The sequence below is a fragment of the Chiloscyllium plagiosum genome, unplaced genomic scaffold (genome assembly GCF_037043375.1).
Source record: "Chiloscyllium plagiosum isolate Xiang-an unplaced genomic scaffold, Cpla_swu_hap1 HiC_scaffold_16, whole genome shotgun sequence".
In the NCBI taxonomy this organism is placed as follows: Eukaryota; Metazoa; Chordata; class Chondrichthyes; order Orectolobiformes; family Hemiscylliidae; genus Chiloscyllium; species Chiloscyllium plagiosum.
In genome coordinates, this window is record NW_028270154.1 from 25,939,378 (window position 1) to 25,960,441 (window position 21,064).

The window sequence follows — 21,064 nt, forward strand, 5'->3', positions numbered from 1 at the left end:
AGCACCAAAATGTTGTGCACTGAAGTCCAACATTCTACCACTGGAATTGCTAAATGCTTTGAGTACCAGACCTATCACTATTGAAGTTATTAGCTCTTATGAGTGAAAGTTCAATGGGAGCTGCAAAGCTCTCTACAACACTTGTTAGTGAAGAAAGTAATAAAAAGTTATCTCACAACCTTGATCCAGTCTAAAGGTCCATGTTTCATTAGCTGGTCATAGTCATTGAAGGTTTGCTGCTAAGCCTCAAATAAGGTTGAATCTAGTGCTGCCATTAAATAATAACTGACCAAACTAAAACAATATGAGTACAAATAATTCAATCTGTAGAAATCTTGTTCAAGAATCTGACAACTAATTCACTTATCATCCTCAGATACGGATTGACAATGCAGCTTGAGTGAACTGAGAAGGAGTCAGCCAGCATTGCAAGTTACTTACAGAAAACAATGACATCAATCCATGATAAACTTACCAATTTTGAACTGCTTTATAGAATATAATATAAATAAACAGAAAGAAGAAAAATGCATCCACCTTACTTACAGCATCTTACTTTGTAGATTTTTTTCGATTTCTCCCACCTGTTCAGTTGGAAACCTATTTTTGCTTTGGAATAGTTTATTTGATTTAACAAACAAGTTGCGAATTTTGAAAAAAATTTGTTATGTTTATGCTTATTATTTTCCTACTCTATGCCTTCATTCACTTTTCCTGGTTCTGCACAATTACCTCACAGAGAATAGACTTAGCTTATTTAGCCTCTCTTGATAGTTCACTAGCAAATACTTGGAACTATTTATCATTTTAATGGGTCTTCTGCTAAGTCTAGAGAACCAATTTATTTCAAAAAATTTGCAATAACAAGGTAATCACTCTACTTGGCTCTGCCATGTTGTGGCATTATTATTCTGAACATTGCATCACAATTGATGGTAGCCATGAGCAATAGTAAGCTGCAAATCCCAGTTTCTAAAGTGACCCAGAGGTATTATAGTGACCAAAGAACGTGGCAGAAATAAACAAGACTGCTCCACCTATCAACCACTCTTCTACTTATTGTATGTTCAGTAAGTGCTTGGGGTATTTTTATTAGTCTGCTTGGCACTTAATTCATGATCCCTGTATGTCCTATAGAATGGTAAGCCCACCTTTGTCATGCTTCATTTAATATTCTGATCTGGGCATTAGTGACTAATTTACATCTTAAGTTATTTTTTGTTCAAAGCTTCCTTATTTATTATTATATCCTAGTTCCTCTGCTTTAGGGCAAAGAACAGTGTTTTGGTAAAACACTGTTGTATTTCTGTACTCCCTACATGATTTTTCTAGCTAATTCATTGTTCAGCTTATTGGCTGGGAGCCTGGAAATGCACACTGTATTCCTGTTTCTTGTTCCGGTTTTATTTTTAGTTACTTGATGATATAACTTGTATAAAGGTAACACACAAATAAAAACCACTTTGATCTCCAGTCTTTTGAAACATCTCATTGAGCATGTAGCCTTCTGATGTTCATTAACACACAAAAAGTGGTCATCCCTTGGAGTGCAGTTAGAATCCTGGGTTGCCTGATGAGTTACTATATCCGAGGAGACAGTAAATCATGTAAGACTCTCATTGGGGCATCAACATCGAAGCAAAAGAAAGCAAAAGTCACGATGCAGAGATTTCTATGAATTACACTGTTTATAATTTGTGATTGGTCAGAATGCATTTGTACCCTATAATTTTCCCCTGGTCAGTTTCTAATTTGAGGAAAAATGACAAGGAGAGGTAATGGGGTGGGAAGAGGGGTGAGTGAAATAGACAAGGTATTTTCTCACAGAAAGGGAAAAATGGCAGAAAATGGAAGGCAGGTACAGTTAATCCAGATTAATTTCATTGTCACAGTCACAACGCATCTTCAATAGTTCTAGACAGAAAATGGAGGAAAGCTTAATTAGAAATGAAAGCTTAAAATTAATAACAATAATTACTTACGTTTTACATTTCAGTATGAAACAAAATACTTACTTTTCTTAATTTAAGGCCAGGAATTGAGAGTAAAGTGTTTCACTCTGATATAACGAAGGTAATTTTAAATAAAGAAGTTATATATAGTCTGGATCCGCATTAATATTTTCAACAGGTTTGCATTGATTATTTCATGCAAGTCTGCAACCTGGATTTCTCTCCCAACAGAAATCACAGATGGACAAGTCAGCACAATCCCACTAGGACAGGAATCACAGCAAACAAGGCAAGAGCTTGCATCTGCTAAATCCAGCAACACCATTAAAGCAAGCTCATCTCCAATCTGAAGGTTCTCACAACTAACAGAATTTCTTGGCAGATCATTAGGAGATCATTACAGTAGAATAATGGAAATGCATAAGTATTAGGATTTTATCATCAAGTCAAGAGACCTTCAACAATATGGTGTAAAATAGTTATTCGCTAATAATGGAACCATGCTTCCTCTGGCCTGCATGTGTAGAAACATCGTAAATGTGTTCTTTGAAAAATATTTATAAGTTTGCTGAAAACACTAAACTGAACAAAGCCTTAATAAACAAATTTACAAACTCCCAACACACCAATAACCCTCGAAGAATTTTAGAACAGTATCTCTCTAATGATTTAAGCTGCTTTGAACCCAAACAAAACCAGGAAAGATGATCTAACAAGTTCCTTACTAGCCAAGATGCAAAATGCCATCAATGAAGGAAGTCTTTTTTCAGAATAATTTCTAGCATTTCCCCAGGCTTTGATGTTGCACTGAATAAGTGTAATATGAGTTAGTGAAAGCAGAATCAAAATCAGGCACTAATGAAGTGTTGAAGAAAACAAAAAGGCTCCAAAATATCTCAAATGCAGTGGCAATAAAGACCCAACTATTATTTCTGGCATTTTCCTCATTGGCCTTCCCCTTCTTCAGTTACTAGTAAGACCCTCTCTTACTAGTATCCTCACATACGGATGAGGAAGGACACCACTTTGACTGGGACAATACATCCATCCTAGGACAAGCCAAACAAAGACACGCATGAGAATTCCTAGAAGCACGGTATTCCAAACGGAACTCTATTAACAAACACATTGAGTAAACCCCACCTACTACCCCATGAGAAAAGGTAGAGGAAGTGACTTCACCACAGGAAATGACATCACCAACCCAAACGTATAAATAGAAAGCAGGAATTTTCAGCATTGCTTCACATGAGGTCCACTGAAGATGTTACCTTGTAAGATAACAAAACGTCTGGAAAGGAACCTTTCAGCACAGTGAGCAAACCTACATCCAAAACCTCAACCTGAGCTGCAAATCATCTCAAAACTCGCTAAAATTCAGTGGTATCATTTCAGCAACAGTTCAATTTGATTTTTTTTTCCAGTAAACAATAATAATTTTAAGCAATAGTTTATTTGAGGTGTTTGATGGGTCTATTTGATTCAATATTGTTAATGACATGGGGTGAGTCTGCCAAATGTATGCTTTATTTCAGGAAAAAGCTGACAGATCACATTCAAATTATAAATGTTAACTTGAACATGCAGCTGGCATCTGTGAAAGTCCCTTGCCATGAAAAATCAGCCTCAAAGTGCTGTTGTCTTTTTTTTCAACAAAAGCAAACACAATTTTTTTTTTCAAAATGAACAGGCTTTATTCTTTGTGACCACAAAGTTTGTCTGTCACGGTGAAAACATTATAGAGTGCAACAGACTGATAGTCAGGTGTCAACTAGAAAAGGAAACAAATAAAATGATCAATGCTGATCCATTCTAAAGTTATGTAAGTGGATGGTGTGGTATTATGCATTATAAAAACAACCTTGCAGATGTTACATGATACAAAAGGATCTCAGAATTCTCTGGACGTGGCATAACGGCAGCATTCAGTCTCCTCATTCACTGAGATTGACCTGTACCATTGTGCTGAAAACATGAGTTGGTCATTCCATCATAAAGGATGGAAAAATACAAAATTCAGAAGGCAAGTTGTTCTGATTATCCCTATTAGTCTCTGACAGTGAATTGTGGCCAGTTACAGAATAACAGTGGTACAGCCTGCCCAAAGAAGAGGACCAAGAGAGATTATTACTCTCCACAGGGAACTGAGAAAAAATTACATGTTTCACAAAAGAAAATCCAGATAAATATAGGTGCAACTAAGGAGAAGATTTCCTGAACACTACCTGTAGCCTTTTACAATGTAACTTGCTGACCATAACTTTGGATAGACATTTGTGTCTGGTTCTTCAAGAAAACTCCAAAATTTCAAATGAAATGTGTATAATATACATGTATTAGTCAGCCAAGACCTGTTCTTCTGGCCTCACTTCCAACCCCGCCCCTGAGAGTTTTCCAATGTGTTTTGCTAATTCCTGCAAATTCCGCTGTTGTGGTCTGCCTTGGTCTTGATCCTTTTGACAGGAAATAAGATGACACCTTACTAGGCCCTCACAGAGTCATGAAAGTAAGCACCATATAATGTATGGACAGTGTGGCTGAATTCCCATCAGTCTTTGGTCTGTGACTCTTTCTTACTCAGTAACTCAAAGCCATAAAATAGGTACATAATATATAAAAACTCCAAAATATTTTTCTATTGATCTACCACAACACACCAGTACATACACACCAGGAGTGCACCGATTACAGTTCTCTCAAAATCAGCAGGCAGTAGACTGTAGAGTATTACACCAATGGCTTTAAAACCAAGTGAGTTTAGTTAATCAGTTTTCAGCAGATTTTCCAAACAAAAAATCACTCTTGGCTTTAAACATTAGCATGGTTTAATAGACAGTAACATTTTTACTGGTTATCTCTGCACAGACATTCATGGAGTAACCATATTCTTTTACATGTTGTTGGTTTCGACATGTTTAGACCACAGCACTGTATAGTACAGTAACTCAAAAGACTTAAATCTTTGTTTTTTTCTAAAAAAAAAACCCTTTGTCTTTCTTAACTGTAGTAAGTAGTAAATGTTATTAGTGACTTGGTGATGACATTGCTTTCAAATTACTTTTTCGCAAATGTTCCAATTGTCAAGTGTTTAACCTTTTGGAATGTAATGGGAATTGATTAATTATATCTCCATCTATATTATTAAAAAGTTGACCAGTTTTCAACAAAACAAGCATTACTCTAAATACTTACCATTCAGACTCCAAATTGCTGCATCAAAGAATGCCTTTCAAATTCACTACCGAGTGAGCCTGATCTGGCAGAGAAGTGACAAAAGAAGATCAGGCACTTTTTTATAGGTAAAAGTAAAGGGGAATGCTCAATTTTGCCCACTCGTCTACCTGTGCAGACTAATGTCATGTTCCTAAAGAAGTAACTGTATCATCAACAAGACATTTGCAAACCTGGATCAGGTCTCTAAATGATGTGGCCAGCTAGAGATGAGTAGCATTGACTTGAGATAAAAAAGGAAAAAAAGACTGAAGTTAACCCTCTTAAATTTCTTCAAATTCTTTTCAGTTGATGCTAAGGATAATATTCACAGCAGCAATCAAAAACCTCAAAATGAATATCTTAGGGATGAAAAATTAAAATTATGCAGTAATTCTATGAAATCAAATATTGAAACATTATTTAAGTTACAATAAGAGAGATCTTGCATTTATGAAGCTTCTTATCAGGTCTCTCAAAAGTACCTCATATATAATCAGTTAGTTTGATTATGTTGTGTATAGAAATGTTGTAGTTATTTTACAACAGCACTGTGATGAAAAACAAGTTTATGCCATTTGTTTGTTGATTGTTATGTTGGTTAAGGAAGGCACGTGTTCTTCGAAGAGTGCCAAAGATTCATTTATATCCACATCAGCAGACAGAGGATGCATTTAATATCTCATTAAAATGACTGCATTTCTGAAAATGTAGTACTCCCTCAATGCTGCACCAAAGTATTCATCAAGGCTAATTCAATGAATTTTCCAAAAGTAAAAATGGAATTAAAAATGGAAGAATTTATTAATAAGTTGACTTTTAATGATGCTAGGTTTAAAAAAAACTGGGATACATTAGTAATGTACCACAAAAAAAATCCCTCAAAATGGGATTGCTGTGATTATTGAAAATTGCCAACATACCAACTTGTTGCCCTACCTTTATGTTACCAAATAAATGAGCTGTACCTTACCATGCCATCTGCTAAGCCATTTCTTTTCTTTCCTAATATACTCAATCAGAGCACCTACAGTCCAAAACCTGATGATTACTGGGTTCAATGTCAGCACTGGGTATTGATCAGTTTACACACATTTTGTAATCTTTGCACTCCCAATTACACACGTGAAACTTAAAAATAATGTGCTTTCCTTGCTGAGTGCATTCAGTTAAGGCAAAGGCATACATTTGTTTTTACCCTCTTTGAACAGAGATGTTATAACAATATGTCTCAGTACAAATTATTCCTGTTTGCTTTTAACCCCAATACTGAAACAATATTTTGAACAGGGTTTGAAGACAGTCAGCACAAAGTGTCTATTTAGAAGGCCTTTCCCATTATATCCACCAGGCTGATGCCACACAGCTATGGCGCCAATAAATGTCCAAATTCGATAGGCCTGACATTGCTGGCAATGCTTGCAGATTTCTGTCCCTGCAAAGGTTTATTATTAATTTATTTTATAGACAGACACTGCTGCTTATCTGACATGTGGAGCCCACTCCTGCTTGTGAAAGGAACAGTTTGCCATTCGGGCAAGCACACACCTCAAAAACATTTTGTTGCGTGAATGATGAGGAAGTATATGAACCCATAGGTAGCCTAGGAAGTTTTATGTTTCTAGCTTCCAAATTGATCTGAAAGAGAGAGAAAAATGAATAATGAGGTTTGTACAAAGACAAGCATTCTGTCACTGTTGAACAGTAAACGAGAATCGCGATCTCAGAACATCTTCAAAATTTATTATTAATATTAATGTCATTTTATTTTCCACATTTATTCTATCCAAACAGATGCTGACATTTGTCTTGCTTTATTGTGGTCAATAAAATTATAAAATTTATTAGCATATTGGCTGGCTGTTGGATCATCACGGATTTATATGGGAAGGTGGTGGTACAGTGGCAATGTCATTAAACGTGTAAGTGTAAGTGAGGACTGCAGATGCTGGAGATTAGAGTCAAGATTAGAGTGGTGCTGGCAAAGCACATCAGGTCAGGCAGCATCCGAGGAGCAGGAATATCAACGTTTTGGGCAGGCGCCCTTCTGGTGGATGCTGCCTGACCTGCTGTGCTTTTTCAGCACCACTCTAATCTTGACTCATTAAACATGTAACATAGAGGACAAGGCTAATGATCTGGGATCATGTGTTCAATTTATAAACATAGAATTAAAAAATACACTCACGATGGCCATGAAACAATGTGAATAGCAAATGTTTTTTCCCTAGGGTGGGGGAGTTCAAAACTAGGGTGCATATTCTTAAGGTGAGATGAGAAAGATTTAAAAGGGAGCTGAGATGCAACTTGGGAGCTGGGGGATGTGGATACGTATGTGCAATGAACTGCTAGAGGAAGTAGTAAATATAAGTACAGTTACAACATTTAAAATTCATTTGGATAAGTACATGAATATGAAAGATTTAGAGAAACATTGGCCAAACACAGGCAAGTCGGTCCAGTTTAGTTTGGGAAACTTGGTCGGTGTGGACAAGTTGGACTGAAGGGTTTGTTTCCATGCTATATGACTCTATGACTCTATAATTGTTGACTGTCATAAAAAGCAAGCTGTTTCTTAAATGCCCTTTAGGAAGGAAAAACCCTGTGATTTTTAAATTACTCTGAAATGGTGGAGAAATTCATTTGGTTCTATCAAACCACTGTGACATCTTAACAAGTCAGTCAGGATATTGAGTGTTGATAGTAAGTCTGTCTGCTTGCTTCTAATATGGTTATGTTCCATTGGATTGGATTGGGATAGATGAGGCCACAAGACATTGGGTGGAATGCCATTTTGAGGTGGTGAGGAAGTTGGTATGCTGCCATCCTGTTTGGACCACAACTAAGCCACTTAATGTACAGCTCAGACTGTGGAAGTCCCCAACCCTATACACACTAGAGGCAGCGACTGCCACAGTGATCTCAACACAGTTCCCCTCAGCCAGCCCTGTTGCTATGTCTTGCCTGACTAGTGTCAACATCCCGGGAAACCACTCACCTGTGGCTAATGCGCTGACAGCCTTCAAATTAGGCCGATTAATTTGCAATCTTTAGAAAAATGGGCCCCTAGTACTGTAACATAATACCCCCAACCCCAGACCCTTGTCCTCTGCAATCAAATTCCATTCTCAATCTTTGTACTATCCAATTTCACTGCCATTCTAAAGCTAACGTTTCAAATAAGGTCTATTCTCTACATGCCTGATGTTAAGGACCTAAGGCATACTTCAATGACACTGATAAAGCAAATCAAACCACCAATTTGATAGCCGCACTATTTCATAATGTTTTATTGAAGGCATCTTTATGTGCTGTGATTTGAATTTCACGAAGGATTACATTGAAACTACCACATCATTATTTTCACAAACTTGGTGCAACTGCTGGTTTAAGATGCGGGAGAAAATTCTCTTTGCACTTTTCCTTAAATTTCCGAACATCCATTAAGATAACATGCAGCCTGAAAACTAGATAAACATCGTCAATATACTCAGATGGCATGGCGATTTCTTTTGTTAAAAATATTGCAATGACTTTTAAAACATCTTCCTTTCAAAAGAACTAAATGGATTAGAAAATTCTTCCTGTACACATCCTTGATTTTGCATTCATATAGAATATTATTTCAGAATTAAATGATTCAGATTTAATATATGAATGGCAAATATATTCTGAGACACTCACCTCACCATCTTCAGATTCCAATTTCAATTCTGTTCGACAAGTAGCCTGCATATTACCTGCCTCTGCATAGATCTCAACTCCTTTTGGTGCCTCCAGTGTTAGTGAACGCGTGGGCGATTCTAGTCTAGGACCACAAAATGTTGGAATTAGTTACAGTATTTGTCAATTTTACTTCAGCTGAGAGTTACAGAAATGAATACATGTGAAGAACCTGACTCCTTTGTAATAAAGTAAATTCCTCTGTGGCGCTTCCTTTAAGTTTGAAGAAGTGATACTGATCTTATTGACAGATGATAAATGTATTTAATCAAACAGGCTAAGGATCGATCCTTTGAAGCAAATATTCAATGTAAATGAGATTTGTTTATTTATTTGTACTGTGTTTAGAGATTATGTTGATTAAAGAGACTCTGTTATCCTACCTTAGATGTTTAATCAAATGTCTGTAAATCATTGGGCAATAGAATGCATTATATCATTTCTGAATGAGCGAGAGTCAGGAGTTTCCTGATCAGCAGAAACAAGGATGTAATGACCAAAAAGAGGAGTCTGATATACTACCTTATTCATTGCTGAAGCTGTGGGCAATACAACACTCCAAACGATGAACTACTGACTCTAGTGATTGTTGTCTAACCTGTTATCCACCAGAAATGGTTAACTGAAATCATACATAAGCTCCACCTAACAGATACAAAGGAGTGTCCATGCAAGGAGCTAACCAGAGTTGTACAGCATGTTCCAATTGATTTTGGTTCTGCTTTTGTTCTGGATTTGTTACCAATATTATGTGAGAAATTTTTAGTTGCTATAATGTTAAGCCACAGCAAATTAGTCTTAGGTCAAGCAGATGTCTCATAAAGGCCCATCATGTATCTTAGATGCAATGTGACAATATTAAGTAATATGTAATAAACCTGGAGTCTATCTTCAGGTTAAAATGTCTTGTCGCTATACTATCCCATATGGTATCAGTAGCCCCAGACATCCAGGATGATATTTTACAACATAAGGTGGAGACAAGAATGAAGATTTGCCAAGTATAAGTGCTATGTCATTTTACAATATAAATCAAAGTCCTATGATATGTGTTAAACTTTGGAGCCATTTAAAAACTCAGAAAGGAAGAATGGACACCACCCTGGTCCAGAAGTCTAGAAGATAAGTGTTTTTATTTTTGTAGGTCCAAGCAGTAGAATTATCCTGGACCCAGGCAGCAGAATGTCCTTAACCTGAGAACAGATCTTTCCTGACCCACCTTTTGACAAGAAACCAGAGAGTGGTTGAATCATCCAATGTGTGATACCTTGAATCCATTGTGGGTGGCCCTAGGTTGTCAGATTTCTACCTGCAATGCACCACCCATACAAAATGAGACTTGGCTTGCAAAATAGCCCTAGCCTTCTAGCAGTAATATGGGCTGGGACTGGACATCATGCTTATCCAGCTAGCCACCTGAACCACTTGGAGGCAAATCTACCTTAATACTGAAAACTAAGGCTTCAAGAAATCTACAAAATTTCAAAAGGCACACATTACAGTACTCAAAATCATAGCTGGCAGTACGACATACTATACAAATCTATTCAGTGAGCTTTGAGACTACAAACAACAGTTTCCAAATCTTGATGTCTTGAAGCTAGCACAGTAGTTAATTAAATTGTAATAAGTTTGAGAATTTGAACTTAGTCGCTGTTATGATTCGATTCCCTACAGTGTGGAAACAGGCCCTTCGGCCCACCAAGTCCACACCGACCCTCCGAAGAGTAACCCAACCAGACCCATTTCCCTCTGACTAATGCATCTAGCACTATGGACAATTTAGCATGGCCAATTCACCTAACCTACACATCTTTGGACTGTGGGAGAAAACCAGAGCACCCGGAGGAAACCCACACAGACATGGGGAGAATGTGCAAACTCCACACAGACAGTCGCCTGAGGCAGGAATTGAACCTGGGACCCTAGAGCTGTGAGGCAGCAGTGCTAACCACTGAACCACCATGCCGCCCCAAAACCTTTATCAAGTTCCCTCTTAGCCCTCTCCCTAAGGAGAACAGTCCCAACTTCTTTAATTTATTCACATACCTAATGTTCTTCATCCATCGAACCATTCTGATAAACTACTTCTGCATCCCTGCCATGCATTCACATCCTTCCCAGAATGTGATGCCAAGAACTATATACAATACTCCAGCTAAGGTCCACAAATTCAACATAATCTCTTTGATCTTGTATTCTATTAATAAAGCTGAGGATACTGCATACCTTGCTTATTCCTCTGTCCACTGGTTCTGCCATTTTCAATGATTAGATTAGATTAGATTAGATTCCCTACAGTGTGGAAGCAGGCCTTTTGGCCCAGAAAGTCCACACCAACCCTTCAAAGAGTAACCCACCCAGACCCATTTCCCTCTGGCTAATGCACCTAACACTATGGGCAATTTAGCATGGTCAATCCACCTAACATGCACATCTTTGGATTGTGGGAGAAAACCGGAGCACCCTGAGGGAACCCACGCAGACATGGGGAGAATGTCAAACTCCACACAGACAGTCACCTGAGATGGGACTCAAACCCAGGTCCCTGGCGCTGTGAGGCAGCAGTGCTAACCAGTGAACCACCGTGCTGCCCCTAAACTCATTCAAACTTATCTCCCACCAATCCGCCCATTCTATTTTGTCTATGTCTTTTCAGGGTTCTGCACTGACCCCCTTTTCTTCTAATTTAATATGGTTAACTTAACTGAAATATAAGTACCATCGGCTGCAGATTTGTTTTAACAATAAAAACAGTCATTTATTACACAAAATTAAATATAAGAAAACCAAACCATGTAATCTAAATTAAATGGTTTCAAAACACATGGCAAAACAAAATCTCATCTATTCCAAATGGTTATACCCTGGGAGGTAACAATCTTTAAACAGAAACCAATTCCACACTTTTAACAAGAGCTTTATTTCAGTTAACACTCTGCACACACCCCACTGATTACTAGCTCCCAATACTTATATAATTTATTTATACCCAATTAGCCTTTACTTAATGTATCCATTATCGGTACCCTCATTCTACTAGGTCTCGAGCATTATTTTTAGTCCCTATTAGATGGTAATCCCCAATACCATCACCTCATAGTTAATCAAAATCAAAAGAAATTTCTCTTCCTTAACTTAATTGCTTCTTCACAGTTCCTGTCCTGTGTGGCATGAAGTCAATTTCCTGGAATACTCAAACAACTGAACACTTAGATTCTCTCAGTCTTTTAATAATCTGCAGTATTCTAAACAAATACTCCTGATCGCGAAGTTTCACACACTGGACTCTTGAATTGAGGTAACATATTCACTTACCTGCCGTGAACAATCGCCTTTTCTAAGAGAGATTATACTTGGTTCAGACCACAGTCAGGTCTCCTTTGAAATTAAACCAAACTTTTTGAATTAATGTTTAAAATAAAGTTGTGTATCCTAGATTCTCGTAAAGCTAATTATTAATGCTTTCTTCTGGTTGCAAGCCCTAACAGTATAAATACATTTCATTAACAGCTCAGGGGTCTTTGTAAATCATTGCTTTCTGACACACCCTGTCTTTAAAGTCATGGTTCTGGAAAAACTGACCAAATTAACATTTAAGACCTCTCACAAAAGTAAACCAACATCCAGAGCTTGAAATCAAATTCTTTAAAAAATGTTATTAATACATGTAAATCACCCATATCCGAAAGGACTGTAAATTAAAACCTGACACTTACATGTAACCATGAAACTGTAATGATTCGGAGATGCCAGTGTTGGACTGGGGTGTACAAAGTTAAAAATCACACAACACCAGGTTATAGTCCAACAGGTTTAATTGGAAGCACACTAGCTGTCAGAGCGACGCTCTGATGAAGGAGCGTCGCTCCGAAAGCTAGTGTGCTTCCAATTAAACCTGTTGGACTATAACCTGGTGTTGTGTGATTTTTAACCATGAAAGTGTAAGACAGGCATAAAAGGTTAAGGAAGGAAGCCTCTCATAATTACCTAGTATGGCCTACACCATGACCACAGCCACAGTAACATGGTTAACTCTGCGTAGCCCTCAGAAGAAGTTCTGCAAGCCTTGCTTCTGAGCCATTAAGCTGATACAATGCATTCTCATGGCAAATGAGGAATTGGAACAAATAGAGACACCTACATGTGAGAAATAGTGAACAACATTCTGCTTTTCTGCATCTAAATTGGACATGCTATTTTGTAACATACAGACATCCATATGTGTGTGTGTAGGAACTTTAGATGAGATAACACTAAAAATAAGTGGTCTAAGATAAACTTTCCTTTGCTTTTAAGGTAGTAACCATCTTCTCATTTCAAGCCCTTTGAAAATCTTTCAAGAGTTGGCTGTGATGCCTCAGCTATTTAGTTTTCAGAAGTGTTGAGAAACCATGGATTGCTTAAGTTCTTGGTCAGATTGAGCACTAATACAAATACCAATTATTGTTGTTCAATCGCCCTTCAACGTCATGCATTATTTATTTAGAACAAAATACAACTTTTTTTGCACTTGGATTGTTCCCACTTATTGATCCTCCCTGAATGAGTCTAAAATAGAGAACACGTTTATCAGTGATATTGGCTGAAACACTCGCTATTACTGCCTATAAAATATTTCAACTTCAGCACTTGGCTGCTATCCAGGGGGTTGCACATTCCAGTCCCAGGGCTGCCAATATCACAAACACAAGTCTCTTAATTGTATAAAGTTTCCAGTGCTCAGGAAAACTGGCATTTGTTTGCTTGTTATTTATGATTTAAACTCCCTGTTAATCGACCGTATAGAATGCTCATCAACATATAGGCACAGAAACCAGCCTAGTTGTCAATGAAACACATTAAAAACCATCCCCTTAATCAATTCTGTTTCTTTTCCTTTCTAAGTTTAGCCTTATGGCAAATATTTAACTGATTACATCAAGCAAGTTTTGAGAAGACTTTTAGCTCAGGTTGAGGTTCTGGATGTAGTTTTGCTCGCTGAGCTGGAAGGTTCATTTCCAGACATTTCGTCACCCTACTAGGTAACATCTTCAGTGGGCCTCCAGGGGAAGCACTGCTGATGATTTCTGCTTTCTATTTATATGTTTGGTTTCTTTGGGTTGGTGATGTCATTTCCTGTGGTGATTTCATTTCCTGTTCTTTTTCTCAGGGGGTGGTAGATGATGAGTAACTCAATGTGTTTGTGATAGAGTTCCAGTTTAATTACACCAAATTTCCAATGAATATAGAATAATATAGATATGATGACATGAGGTTCAGCATTTTAACACAGCAACGATCTGAAATGCAATGCTCAAGCATATAGTGGAGGCAAATTCAATTGAGGCCTTTGAGAACTGGGTAACTACCCGAAAGGAAAGATTGCAGGCTCTCTTGGTGAGAGCTGGTATGGACAGAATCAACTGCATTGACTTCTTCCATACTGTCATTTTGCTATGGTTTTAAAAGAAAACTAAGCTTGAGGATTGGCAAGATTTGAAATTCAGCAAAGGATGTCCAAGAAGTTGAAAAAGAATTAAAATATAAACTATGAGCATAAATTAGCAAGTGACATTAAGGAGCTTGTAAAAATCTACAGATATGCAAAAAAAGAGATTAGCAAAAGTCAACTTTAGAAGAAGAGAAAGGAGAAAGTAGGAGAAATAACGAGTTGACATTAAACAAATACATTGTAATTGTCTTTGTAGAAGGCTTAAAAACTTTGTAGATATAATGGGCAAAGGTCGAGTCATAATGAAAAAGTAATAGAAATTACTATCAGTAAACAAATTTTACTGGAGAAGTGAAAGCTAAAAGCTAAGTTTAAGAAGTCCCCGGACCTAATCACTTTAGCCATTGGGATATAAGCAAGGTGGTACAGAATCAGGGATATATTGGTATGAATCTTCCAGAATTCCCTAAATCCTGTAATAATTGACATGGATAACAAAGTTGAAAACGTGATGTTACTATTCAGAAATAAGGATAAAAGAGGAAATTATGTGCCAGTTAGCCTAACTTCAATATTAAAGCAAATGCTTGAATACATAAAATCCATACTGGGGTGTTATAAAAGGACACTTGGAAAATCCTGAGCTAAATCAGCAAGGAATTACAAAAAGGAAATCACATTGGACAAGTCCATTAGAATTTTTTGAGATTGTCACCAGCGGGATAGATAGGGAAAAACTAGTGGATGTACTGTATTTCAATTTTCAAAAACTGTTTGAGTGGACATAAAAGATTGATATGAAAGATCAGAGTTATCAAAAATAGGGGAAGTATGTTATGATGGAACAATTCATTTCTGGATTGGTAGGCTGTAAGTAGTGGAGCGTTATCGGGATCAGTGCTGCATCCTAAGCTACTTACAATTTATGTCAACAGATGAGGAAACTGACTATAATGTATCCATGAGAAAAGAAGTGCATATGTTAGATATCTGAATCAAAACCAGAAAATACTCAACAGGATTTAACAGTCTAACAGAATATGTGATAAGAGAATCAGTTAACATTTAAGTTTGATGACACTTCACCCGCACTCATGTATCTAAGTTTGTTCCTGAAACAAAATCAAAACGGCTGTTTCACTATGAAAAGGATGCAAAGTGACAAGAAGGTGGCAGATGGAAAATAATATGGAGAATTGTGAGTTAATCATATTTTCAAAAGATGTTTTTTGTTATTGATGAGAGAAAATGGATAACATTGCCCACAAATCATAGAAGATTAACATGCAGATAAAGCAGGCAATTAGGAAAGTTTACAATATGTGACCTGATACTGATTCTGATTCTGATTCTGAAGATTCTGATTATGAACTATTGCAACCCCTATGCCAATGCTGACTTCTTCTGTTGAAATGAATCAGCGTTGACTTTTCATGTAAAAACTGCTTTTCATTTTGAATGCCAAGCAAGATGTCATAGCAAGCATGACTGCCACTACCACATGTCTGATCTAAGCTCAAGGTTTATTTCAAAAACTTCTGAATTTGCAATAATAACTTGCATGTTCAAGCTTTAAGCAATTTGAATGGAGGAGGTATTAATAATTCAATAATTAATTAGAGGACAGGGTAGCAGAATTGCTGTGCTAACCGAAAGCAGAAATTAATGAGCAGTTAATCATATTAAATTGTAGTCCTTGTTATATCCCTGCATCCAAAGCTTTTCTATGAAATTAACTATTGCAGATTCCATGTGTAGCATACAGTGGCAGGCCATTAGGCTTAATGCATCTGAAGTGAAGAGAAATTCAAGCCTCTCATACTTCAGAACTGAATATCAAGAACAAAATACAGATGGATGTAATAATGTCCATTTAATACTACCATCCAAGATGGATTACTTTTCTTGGTATCTCTCAAACAGATTGCTTTCTCAATACTCAGTAGGGCAATTTCTGATGATGGATAAAATACGTTTTTATGTGATTCACTCATGTCATGTTTCAAGTATTAACTGAAGACTGATAACATTGGCACATTGCAGATGAAGGAAACTAGAAGCACGATTCAAGTTGAGGGCTGTCACATGTGCTGTTCATGGATAGTTGCACATCATTGTCAAAGGTGAATGTCTTTACCTAGTTCCTTTTCTAATCTCATTCATTTCATTGGGGCGAATGATGTGACAATAATTGAAACAGTAATATGTCTCGGTATCTATAATATTCCAACCCTAATCTATTAAGAGAAATGGTATTTCACATTGATAACATGAGCACGGCTGCTGTGCATTGAGGCGTGGGAAGACTTTAATTTCATCTGTGCAAAATACATTACAAAAGATGTGACTTTCACCTGAGTCACGTGAGATTTGAACAGTCTGTCAGCTGTCATATAACTCATGTGGAAGCTGTAGCATTTACGTTAGTGAATATCGCTCCGTGTGTGGTAATATAATGGAAAAGGTACAGTTTAGTGTGATTGAGTACTTGCCGATTGCTACATCAAAACAAATGAAGCAAATTTTACAGCCCAGTTGGGGAGGGAAGAAAGATTGAAATTCATTGTCTCCTCGAGCATTTGTCAGTTTGAAATTGCGCCATCTGAGCGTTGAAACAAAAAGCTCTGAGACAGAACTAAAGAGAGCTATTTATTTTACAGCACGTATGCTATAGTTTGCACTCAATGACTTTGCAGTTGGCTGAAATCCAAAATAATTGACACATGCTAAAAATCACCTTTCATGAATTCAGTTAATAATAATCATAATTATAGCTTTAAACATTGTTGTGATAAGCATTACACATTTTTAAAAAGAAATCCTCGGTGATTAAATGTAAGATCATAAATATAAATCCTAAAATGTTTAAATAATGCTAGATTACTTTGAGAGAAAATAAATCAAATAATAACAATGTGTTTAGATAAGGATTAAATTGTTGACCTACCAAGACGATCCTCCGAGACCGGTATGGAAAAGTGCAATTGTAGTTGTAAGTCTTGAATAATCAGTTTTTGATTAATATTTACACCTTGCTATGTAGCTACACATCACAACCAGGAACACAATCCCCGGGGATGGAAGGAATTAGTCCAAGTGAATAAGCAGACATGTACCTAATTTCTCAGACGAAATCAGAAATCCTCTCCTAAGATGCTAACGAGAATAAAAGGAGGAGAGGAGGACTGGAATTCCACTTCTCATTTTTCACACATACTTCCAGAATTCCCTCGAATTCTGTTAAAGCCTTCTGAGTTTGAACTAAACTAATTAAAATAAAAAAGGTAAAGTCACCATGGTCCCACTCTCTCATTCAAGAGACAATTGGTTGTGCCTTAACCAGAGGGTCACTACACCTCAGGCAAGGGATGAGATTGAGGCAGTGGAACTTTCATGGTGACCTCAGCCCCCAGCATGGGAATTCAACCCATGCTATTGTTGTCACTGTGCATCATAAACTAACCGTCCATTCAATTGAGCTAGCCAACTCTAGATGGTCTACAAAGTCAATGGCACATACGGCAAATGCATGAGATGTGTGGGATGAAGGACATGGAGTTTGGGTATCTGGCATGCATGAAACCGATGACTCCAAGAAAACTTTTCTTGAGCCCAAGAAGGGCATGAAATGAATAGTTCCCAATGAAAACATCAAACCATTTCCTAGGTTTCTTTTAGATTCATGTGAATTTTTCCAGTATGATAGTAATGACAAATGGGTTCACAGCTACAAAGTGCAAGCTTCAGAGCAGGAATTGAGTTGGTAACTGCACGGGAAAGGCCAGCCAGTATGGCCTGTTCCTTTTGGCCCTCTTAAAAGTTTCACAATGTAAATCCTCAAAATCTTGCCGTTTCCCTATCAACCATTGGTTAGACTGCTTACTGAGGTTAGTATGCATGGCACATCTTCTGTCAATTTGTGACTTAAAATACAATTAGTTCAAACAAATTCATGAAAGAATTTGAACAGGCTCTTGCCTGTTCTAGAGAAAGGGACTGTACCAGTCCCACATCCTCCACATTTGAGAGACCTTAGTGGGACCCACAAAGGGCTTACAAAGACATGTTTTAAGCAGACAGTTGAAGCAGACTGCCCACTTGGTGCCAGCAGTTTGCCACACAAATCTTGGAGCCTGAACCTCAAAATTGTTGTGCCTGCTCACAGCTGCAAAGGACACAAAAACATTCGCACCCATTGGTATGCAATTGAAACATCTGTCCATCCTCCAGCTGCCAAAGTTGTCTCTGCAAGATATTATTGACCTCAATCAGTTGGATGATAGTCAATAGGCAAACGGCATGTATGTATTTGAATTTTCACTGGTTAGAGACCAGCAACTGTCCAACAAGCAGCCAAACCCAGCATGCAATGTTTTATTATATTAAACTCTTCGAATGGCTGTGTCAGATGTATGCTTTTTGTTGCTGCCTGTTCAAGTTTTCAAGTTTCCTCATCAGCTGTAGATTTTATTAGTGCCAACCAGTTTAACTTTCCAATGTACTGTGCGAGTTTATCTCTCCTCCTCTGCTAAGTTTAAGCTGTCAGTGGGTTCATTCATTTTTTTTCTAACAATTAGATTTGTATTAAGTCTCATGTGTTTCATTTGTTAATTTCAAAAGAACTCGATATGCTATTTATTCCAGATTCCTCCAAACTGACAGGAGATAAAACTGAAGAAGGCCTTTCTTTCTTAAAACAAATCCAGGCGAATTATACAATTCTTTAGAGTCCTCCACTAGAACAGTGACAGGATAATACCACAGGGACGATTAGCATAGAAAAGAAAACATGCTCTTTTGCAACAATTAATAACATTATCTATTTGAGATTGGTAAATGATATGCTTTAGTTGAATCTCCATTACCATTACAGAATAAACATCAATGGAAAACATTTCCTAAAATTACCTTTCTCAGAAAGGTCAGCACTCTCCTTGTAGTTATTATTTGCCATTGTTTAAGATTCTTGGAGCAAAGTATGTGAGACTCAAATGTCCAATGGAATTCAGTCATATTGTGATCTTGTTTCCCCAGATGATTTTTCCCAGTGAGATTACAAACTAACTCCATCTAACTGCACAATAACAGGTCTAAAATAAATTTACAGCTAATTGCTTACACAATGTATTGTTCAATGAACAAAGAACACGGAAAATTTACAGCCTAGGAACAGGTCCTTTGGCCCTCCAAGCCTGTGCCAATCCAAATCCACTGTCTAAACCTGTCACCCACTTCCGAAAGATCTGTATCTCTCTGCGCCCCACCTACTCATGCATCTGTCCAGTCGCATCTTAAATGAATCTACAGTGCCTGCCTCTATTACCTCTGCTGGAAACGCATTCCAGGCACTTACTGCCCTCTGTGTAAAGTAATTTCTGCGTGTATCATCCTTAAACCTTTCTCCTCTCACCTTGAGCACATGATCTCTCGTTATTGAATCCCTCACCCTGGGAAAAAGTTTATCACTATCCACCCTGTTTATAGCCTTCATGATTTTGTAGACCTCAATCAGGTCCCCCCTCAACCTCCTTTTTTCCAATGAAAACAATCCTAACCTGCTCAACCTCTCTTCATAACTAGCACCTTCCATACCAGGCAACATCCTCGTAAACCTTCTCTGCACCCTCTCCAAAGCATCCACATCCTCTTGGTAATGTGATGACCAGAAAGCCAAACCAAAGTCTTGTACAATTTTAACATGACCTGCTAGCTCTTATACTCAATACCCCATCCGATGAAGGCAAGCATATCATATGCCGTCTTGACCACTCTATCCACCTGTGCAGCCACATTCAGGGTACAATGGACCTGAACTCCCAATTCTGTCTGCTCATCAACTTTTACCAAGGCTTTTCTGTTTACAGTATAGTTTGCTCGAGAATTAGACCTTCTAAAATGCATCACCTCACATTTGCTCGGATTGAACTCCATCTGCAACTTCTCTGTCCAACTCTCCAGTCTATTTATATTCTCCTGTATTCTTTGACAGTCCCTTACGTTTTCTGCTACTCAACCAATCTTTGTGTCATCTGCAAACTTACTGATCTGACTACCAATGCCCTCTCCCAGATCATTTATGTATATCACAAACAATGGTGACCCCAGCACTGATCCCTCCGGAACACCACTGGTCACCTTTCTCCATTCAAGAAACGCTCTTCAAATACTACTCTCTGTCTCCTATTGCTCAACCAGTTCTTTATCCACCTAGCTAGAACACCCTGCACACCATGTGACTTCAGTTTCTCCATTAGTTTACCATGGGGAACCTTATCAAACGTCTTACTAAACTCCATGTACATGACATCTACAGCCCTTCCTTCATCTATCAACTTGGTCATTTCCTCAAAAAACTCTATTAAGTTGGTAAGGCACGATCTCCCCGCAATACGTCATGTTGTCTATCACTAATATGCCCATGCTTTTCCAAACATAAATAGATTCTATCCCTCAATACCTTCTCCAGCAACTTTCCCACCACAGATGTCAGGCTCACTGGTCTGCAGTTACCTGGAATATCCCTACTACTCTTCTTGTACAGGGGGAACAACATTAGCAACTCTCTACTCCTCTGGCACTTTGCCTGTGTTTAAGGATGCTACAAAGATATTTGTCAGGGCCCCAGCTATTTCATCTCCTGCCTCCCTCAGCAACCTGGGATAGAACTCATCCAGTCCTGGGGACTTTTCCACCTTAATATCCTTTAGCCTGCCCAACACATCCTCCCTCCTTACGTTATCGTGAT

General features: G+C 37.8%; 1 protein-coding gene across 4 annotated transcripts in view; it reads right to left on the minus strand.

Moving 5' to 3' along the window:
- Nucleotides 1-1,890: 1,890 nt before the first annotated feature.
- Nucleotides 1,891-21,064, minus strand: part of sgcd (sarcoglycan, delta (dystrophin-associated glycoprotein)) — a 190,111-nt gene continuing 170,937 nt past the window's right edge. For 2 of the 4 annotated variants that reach the window (XM_043703310.2, XM_043703309.2), the window contains exons 7-8: nt 8,847-8,970; nt 3,636-6,800 (exon numbers count right to left, since the gene is read on the minus strand). In XM_043703310.2, coding sequence (XP_043559245.1) covers nt 6,624-6,800; nt 8,847-8,970 — 301 coding nt within the window. In that variant the 3' untranslated portion in view covers nt 3,636-6,623. Of the gene's footprint in view, nt 1,915-3,635; nt 6,801-8,846; nt 8,971-21,064 lie in introns of those variants that run through there. The other 2 variants (XM_043703313.2, XM_087995237.1) reach the window with 2 other exon arrangements.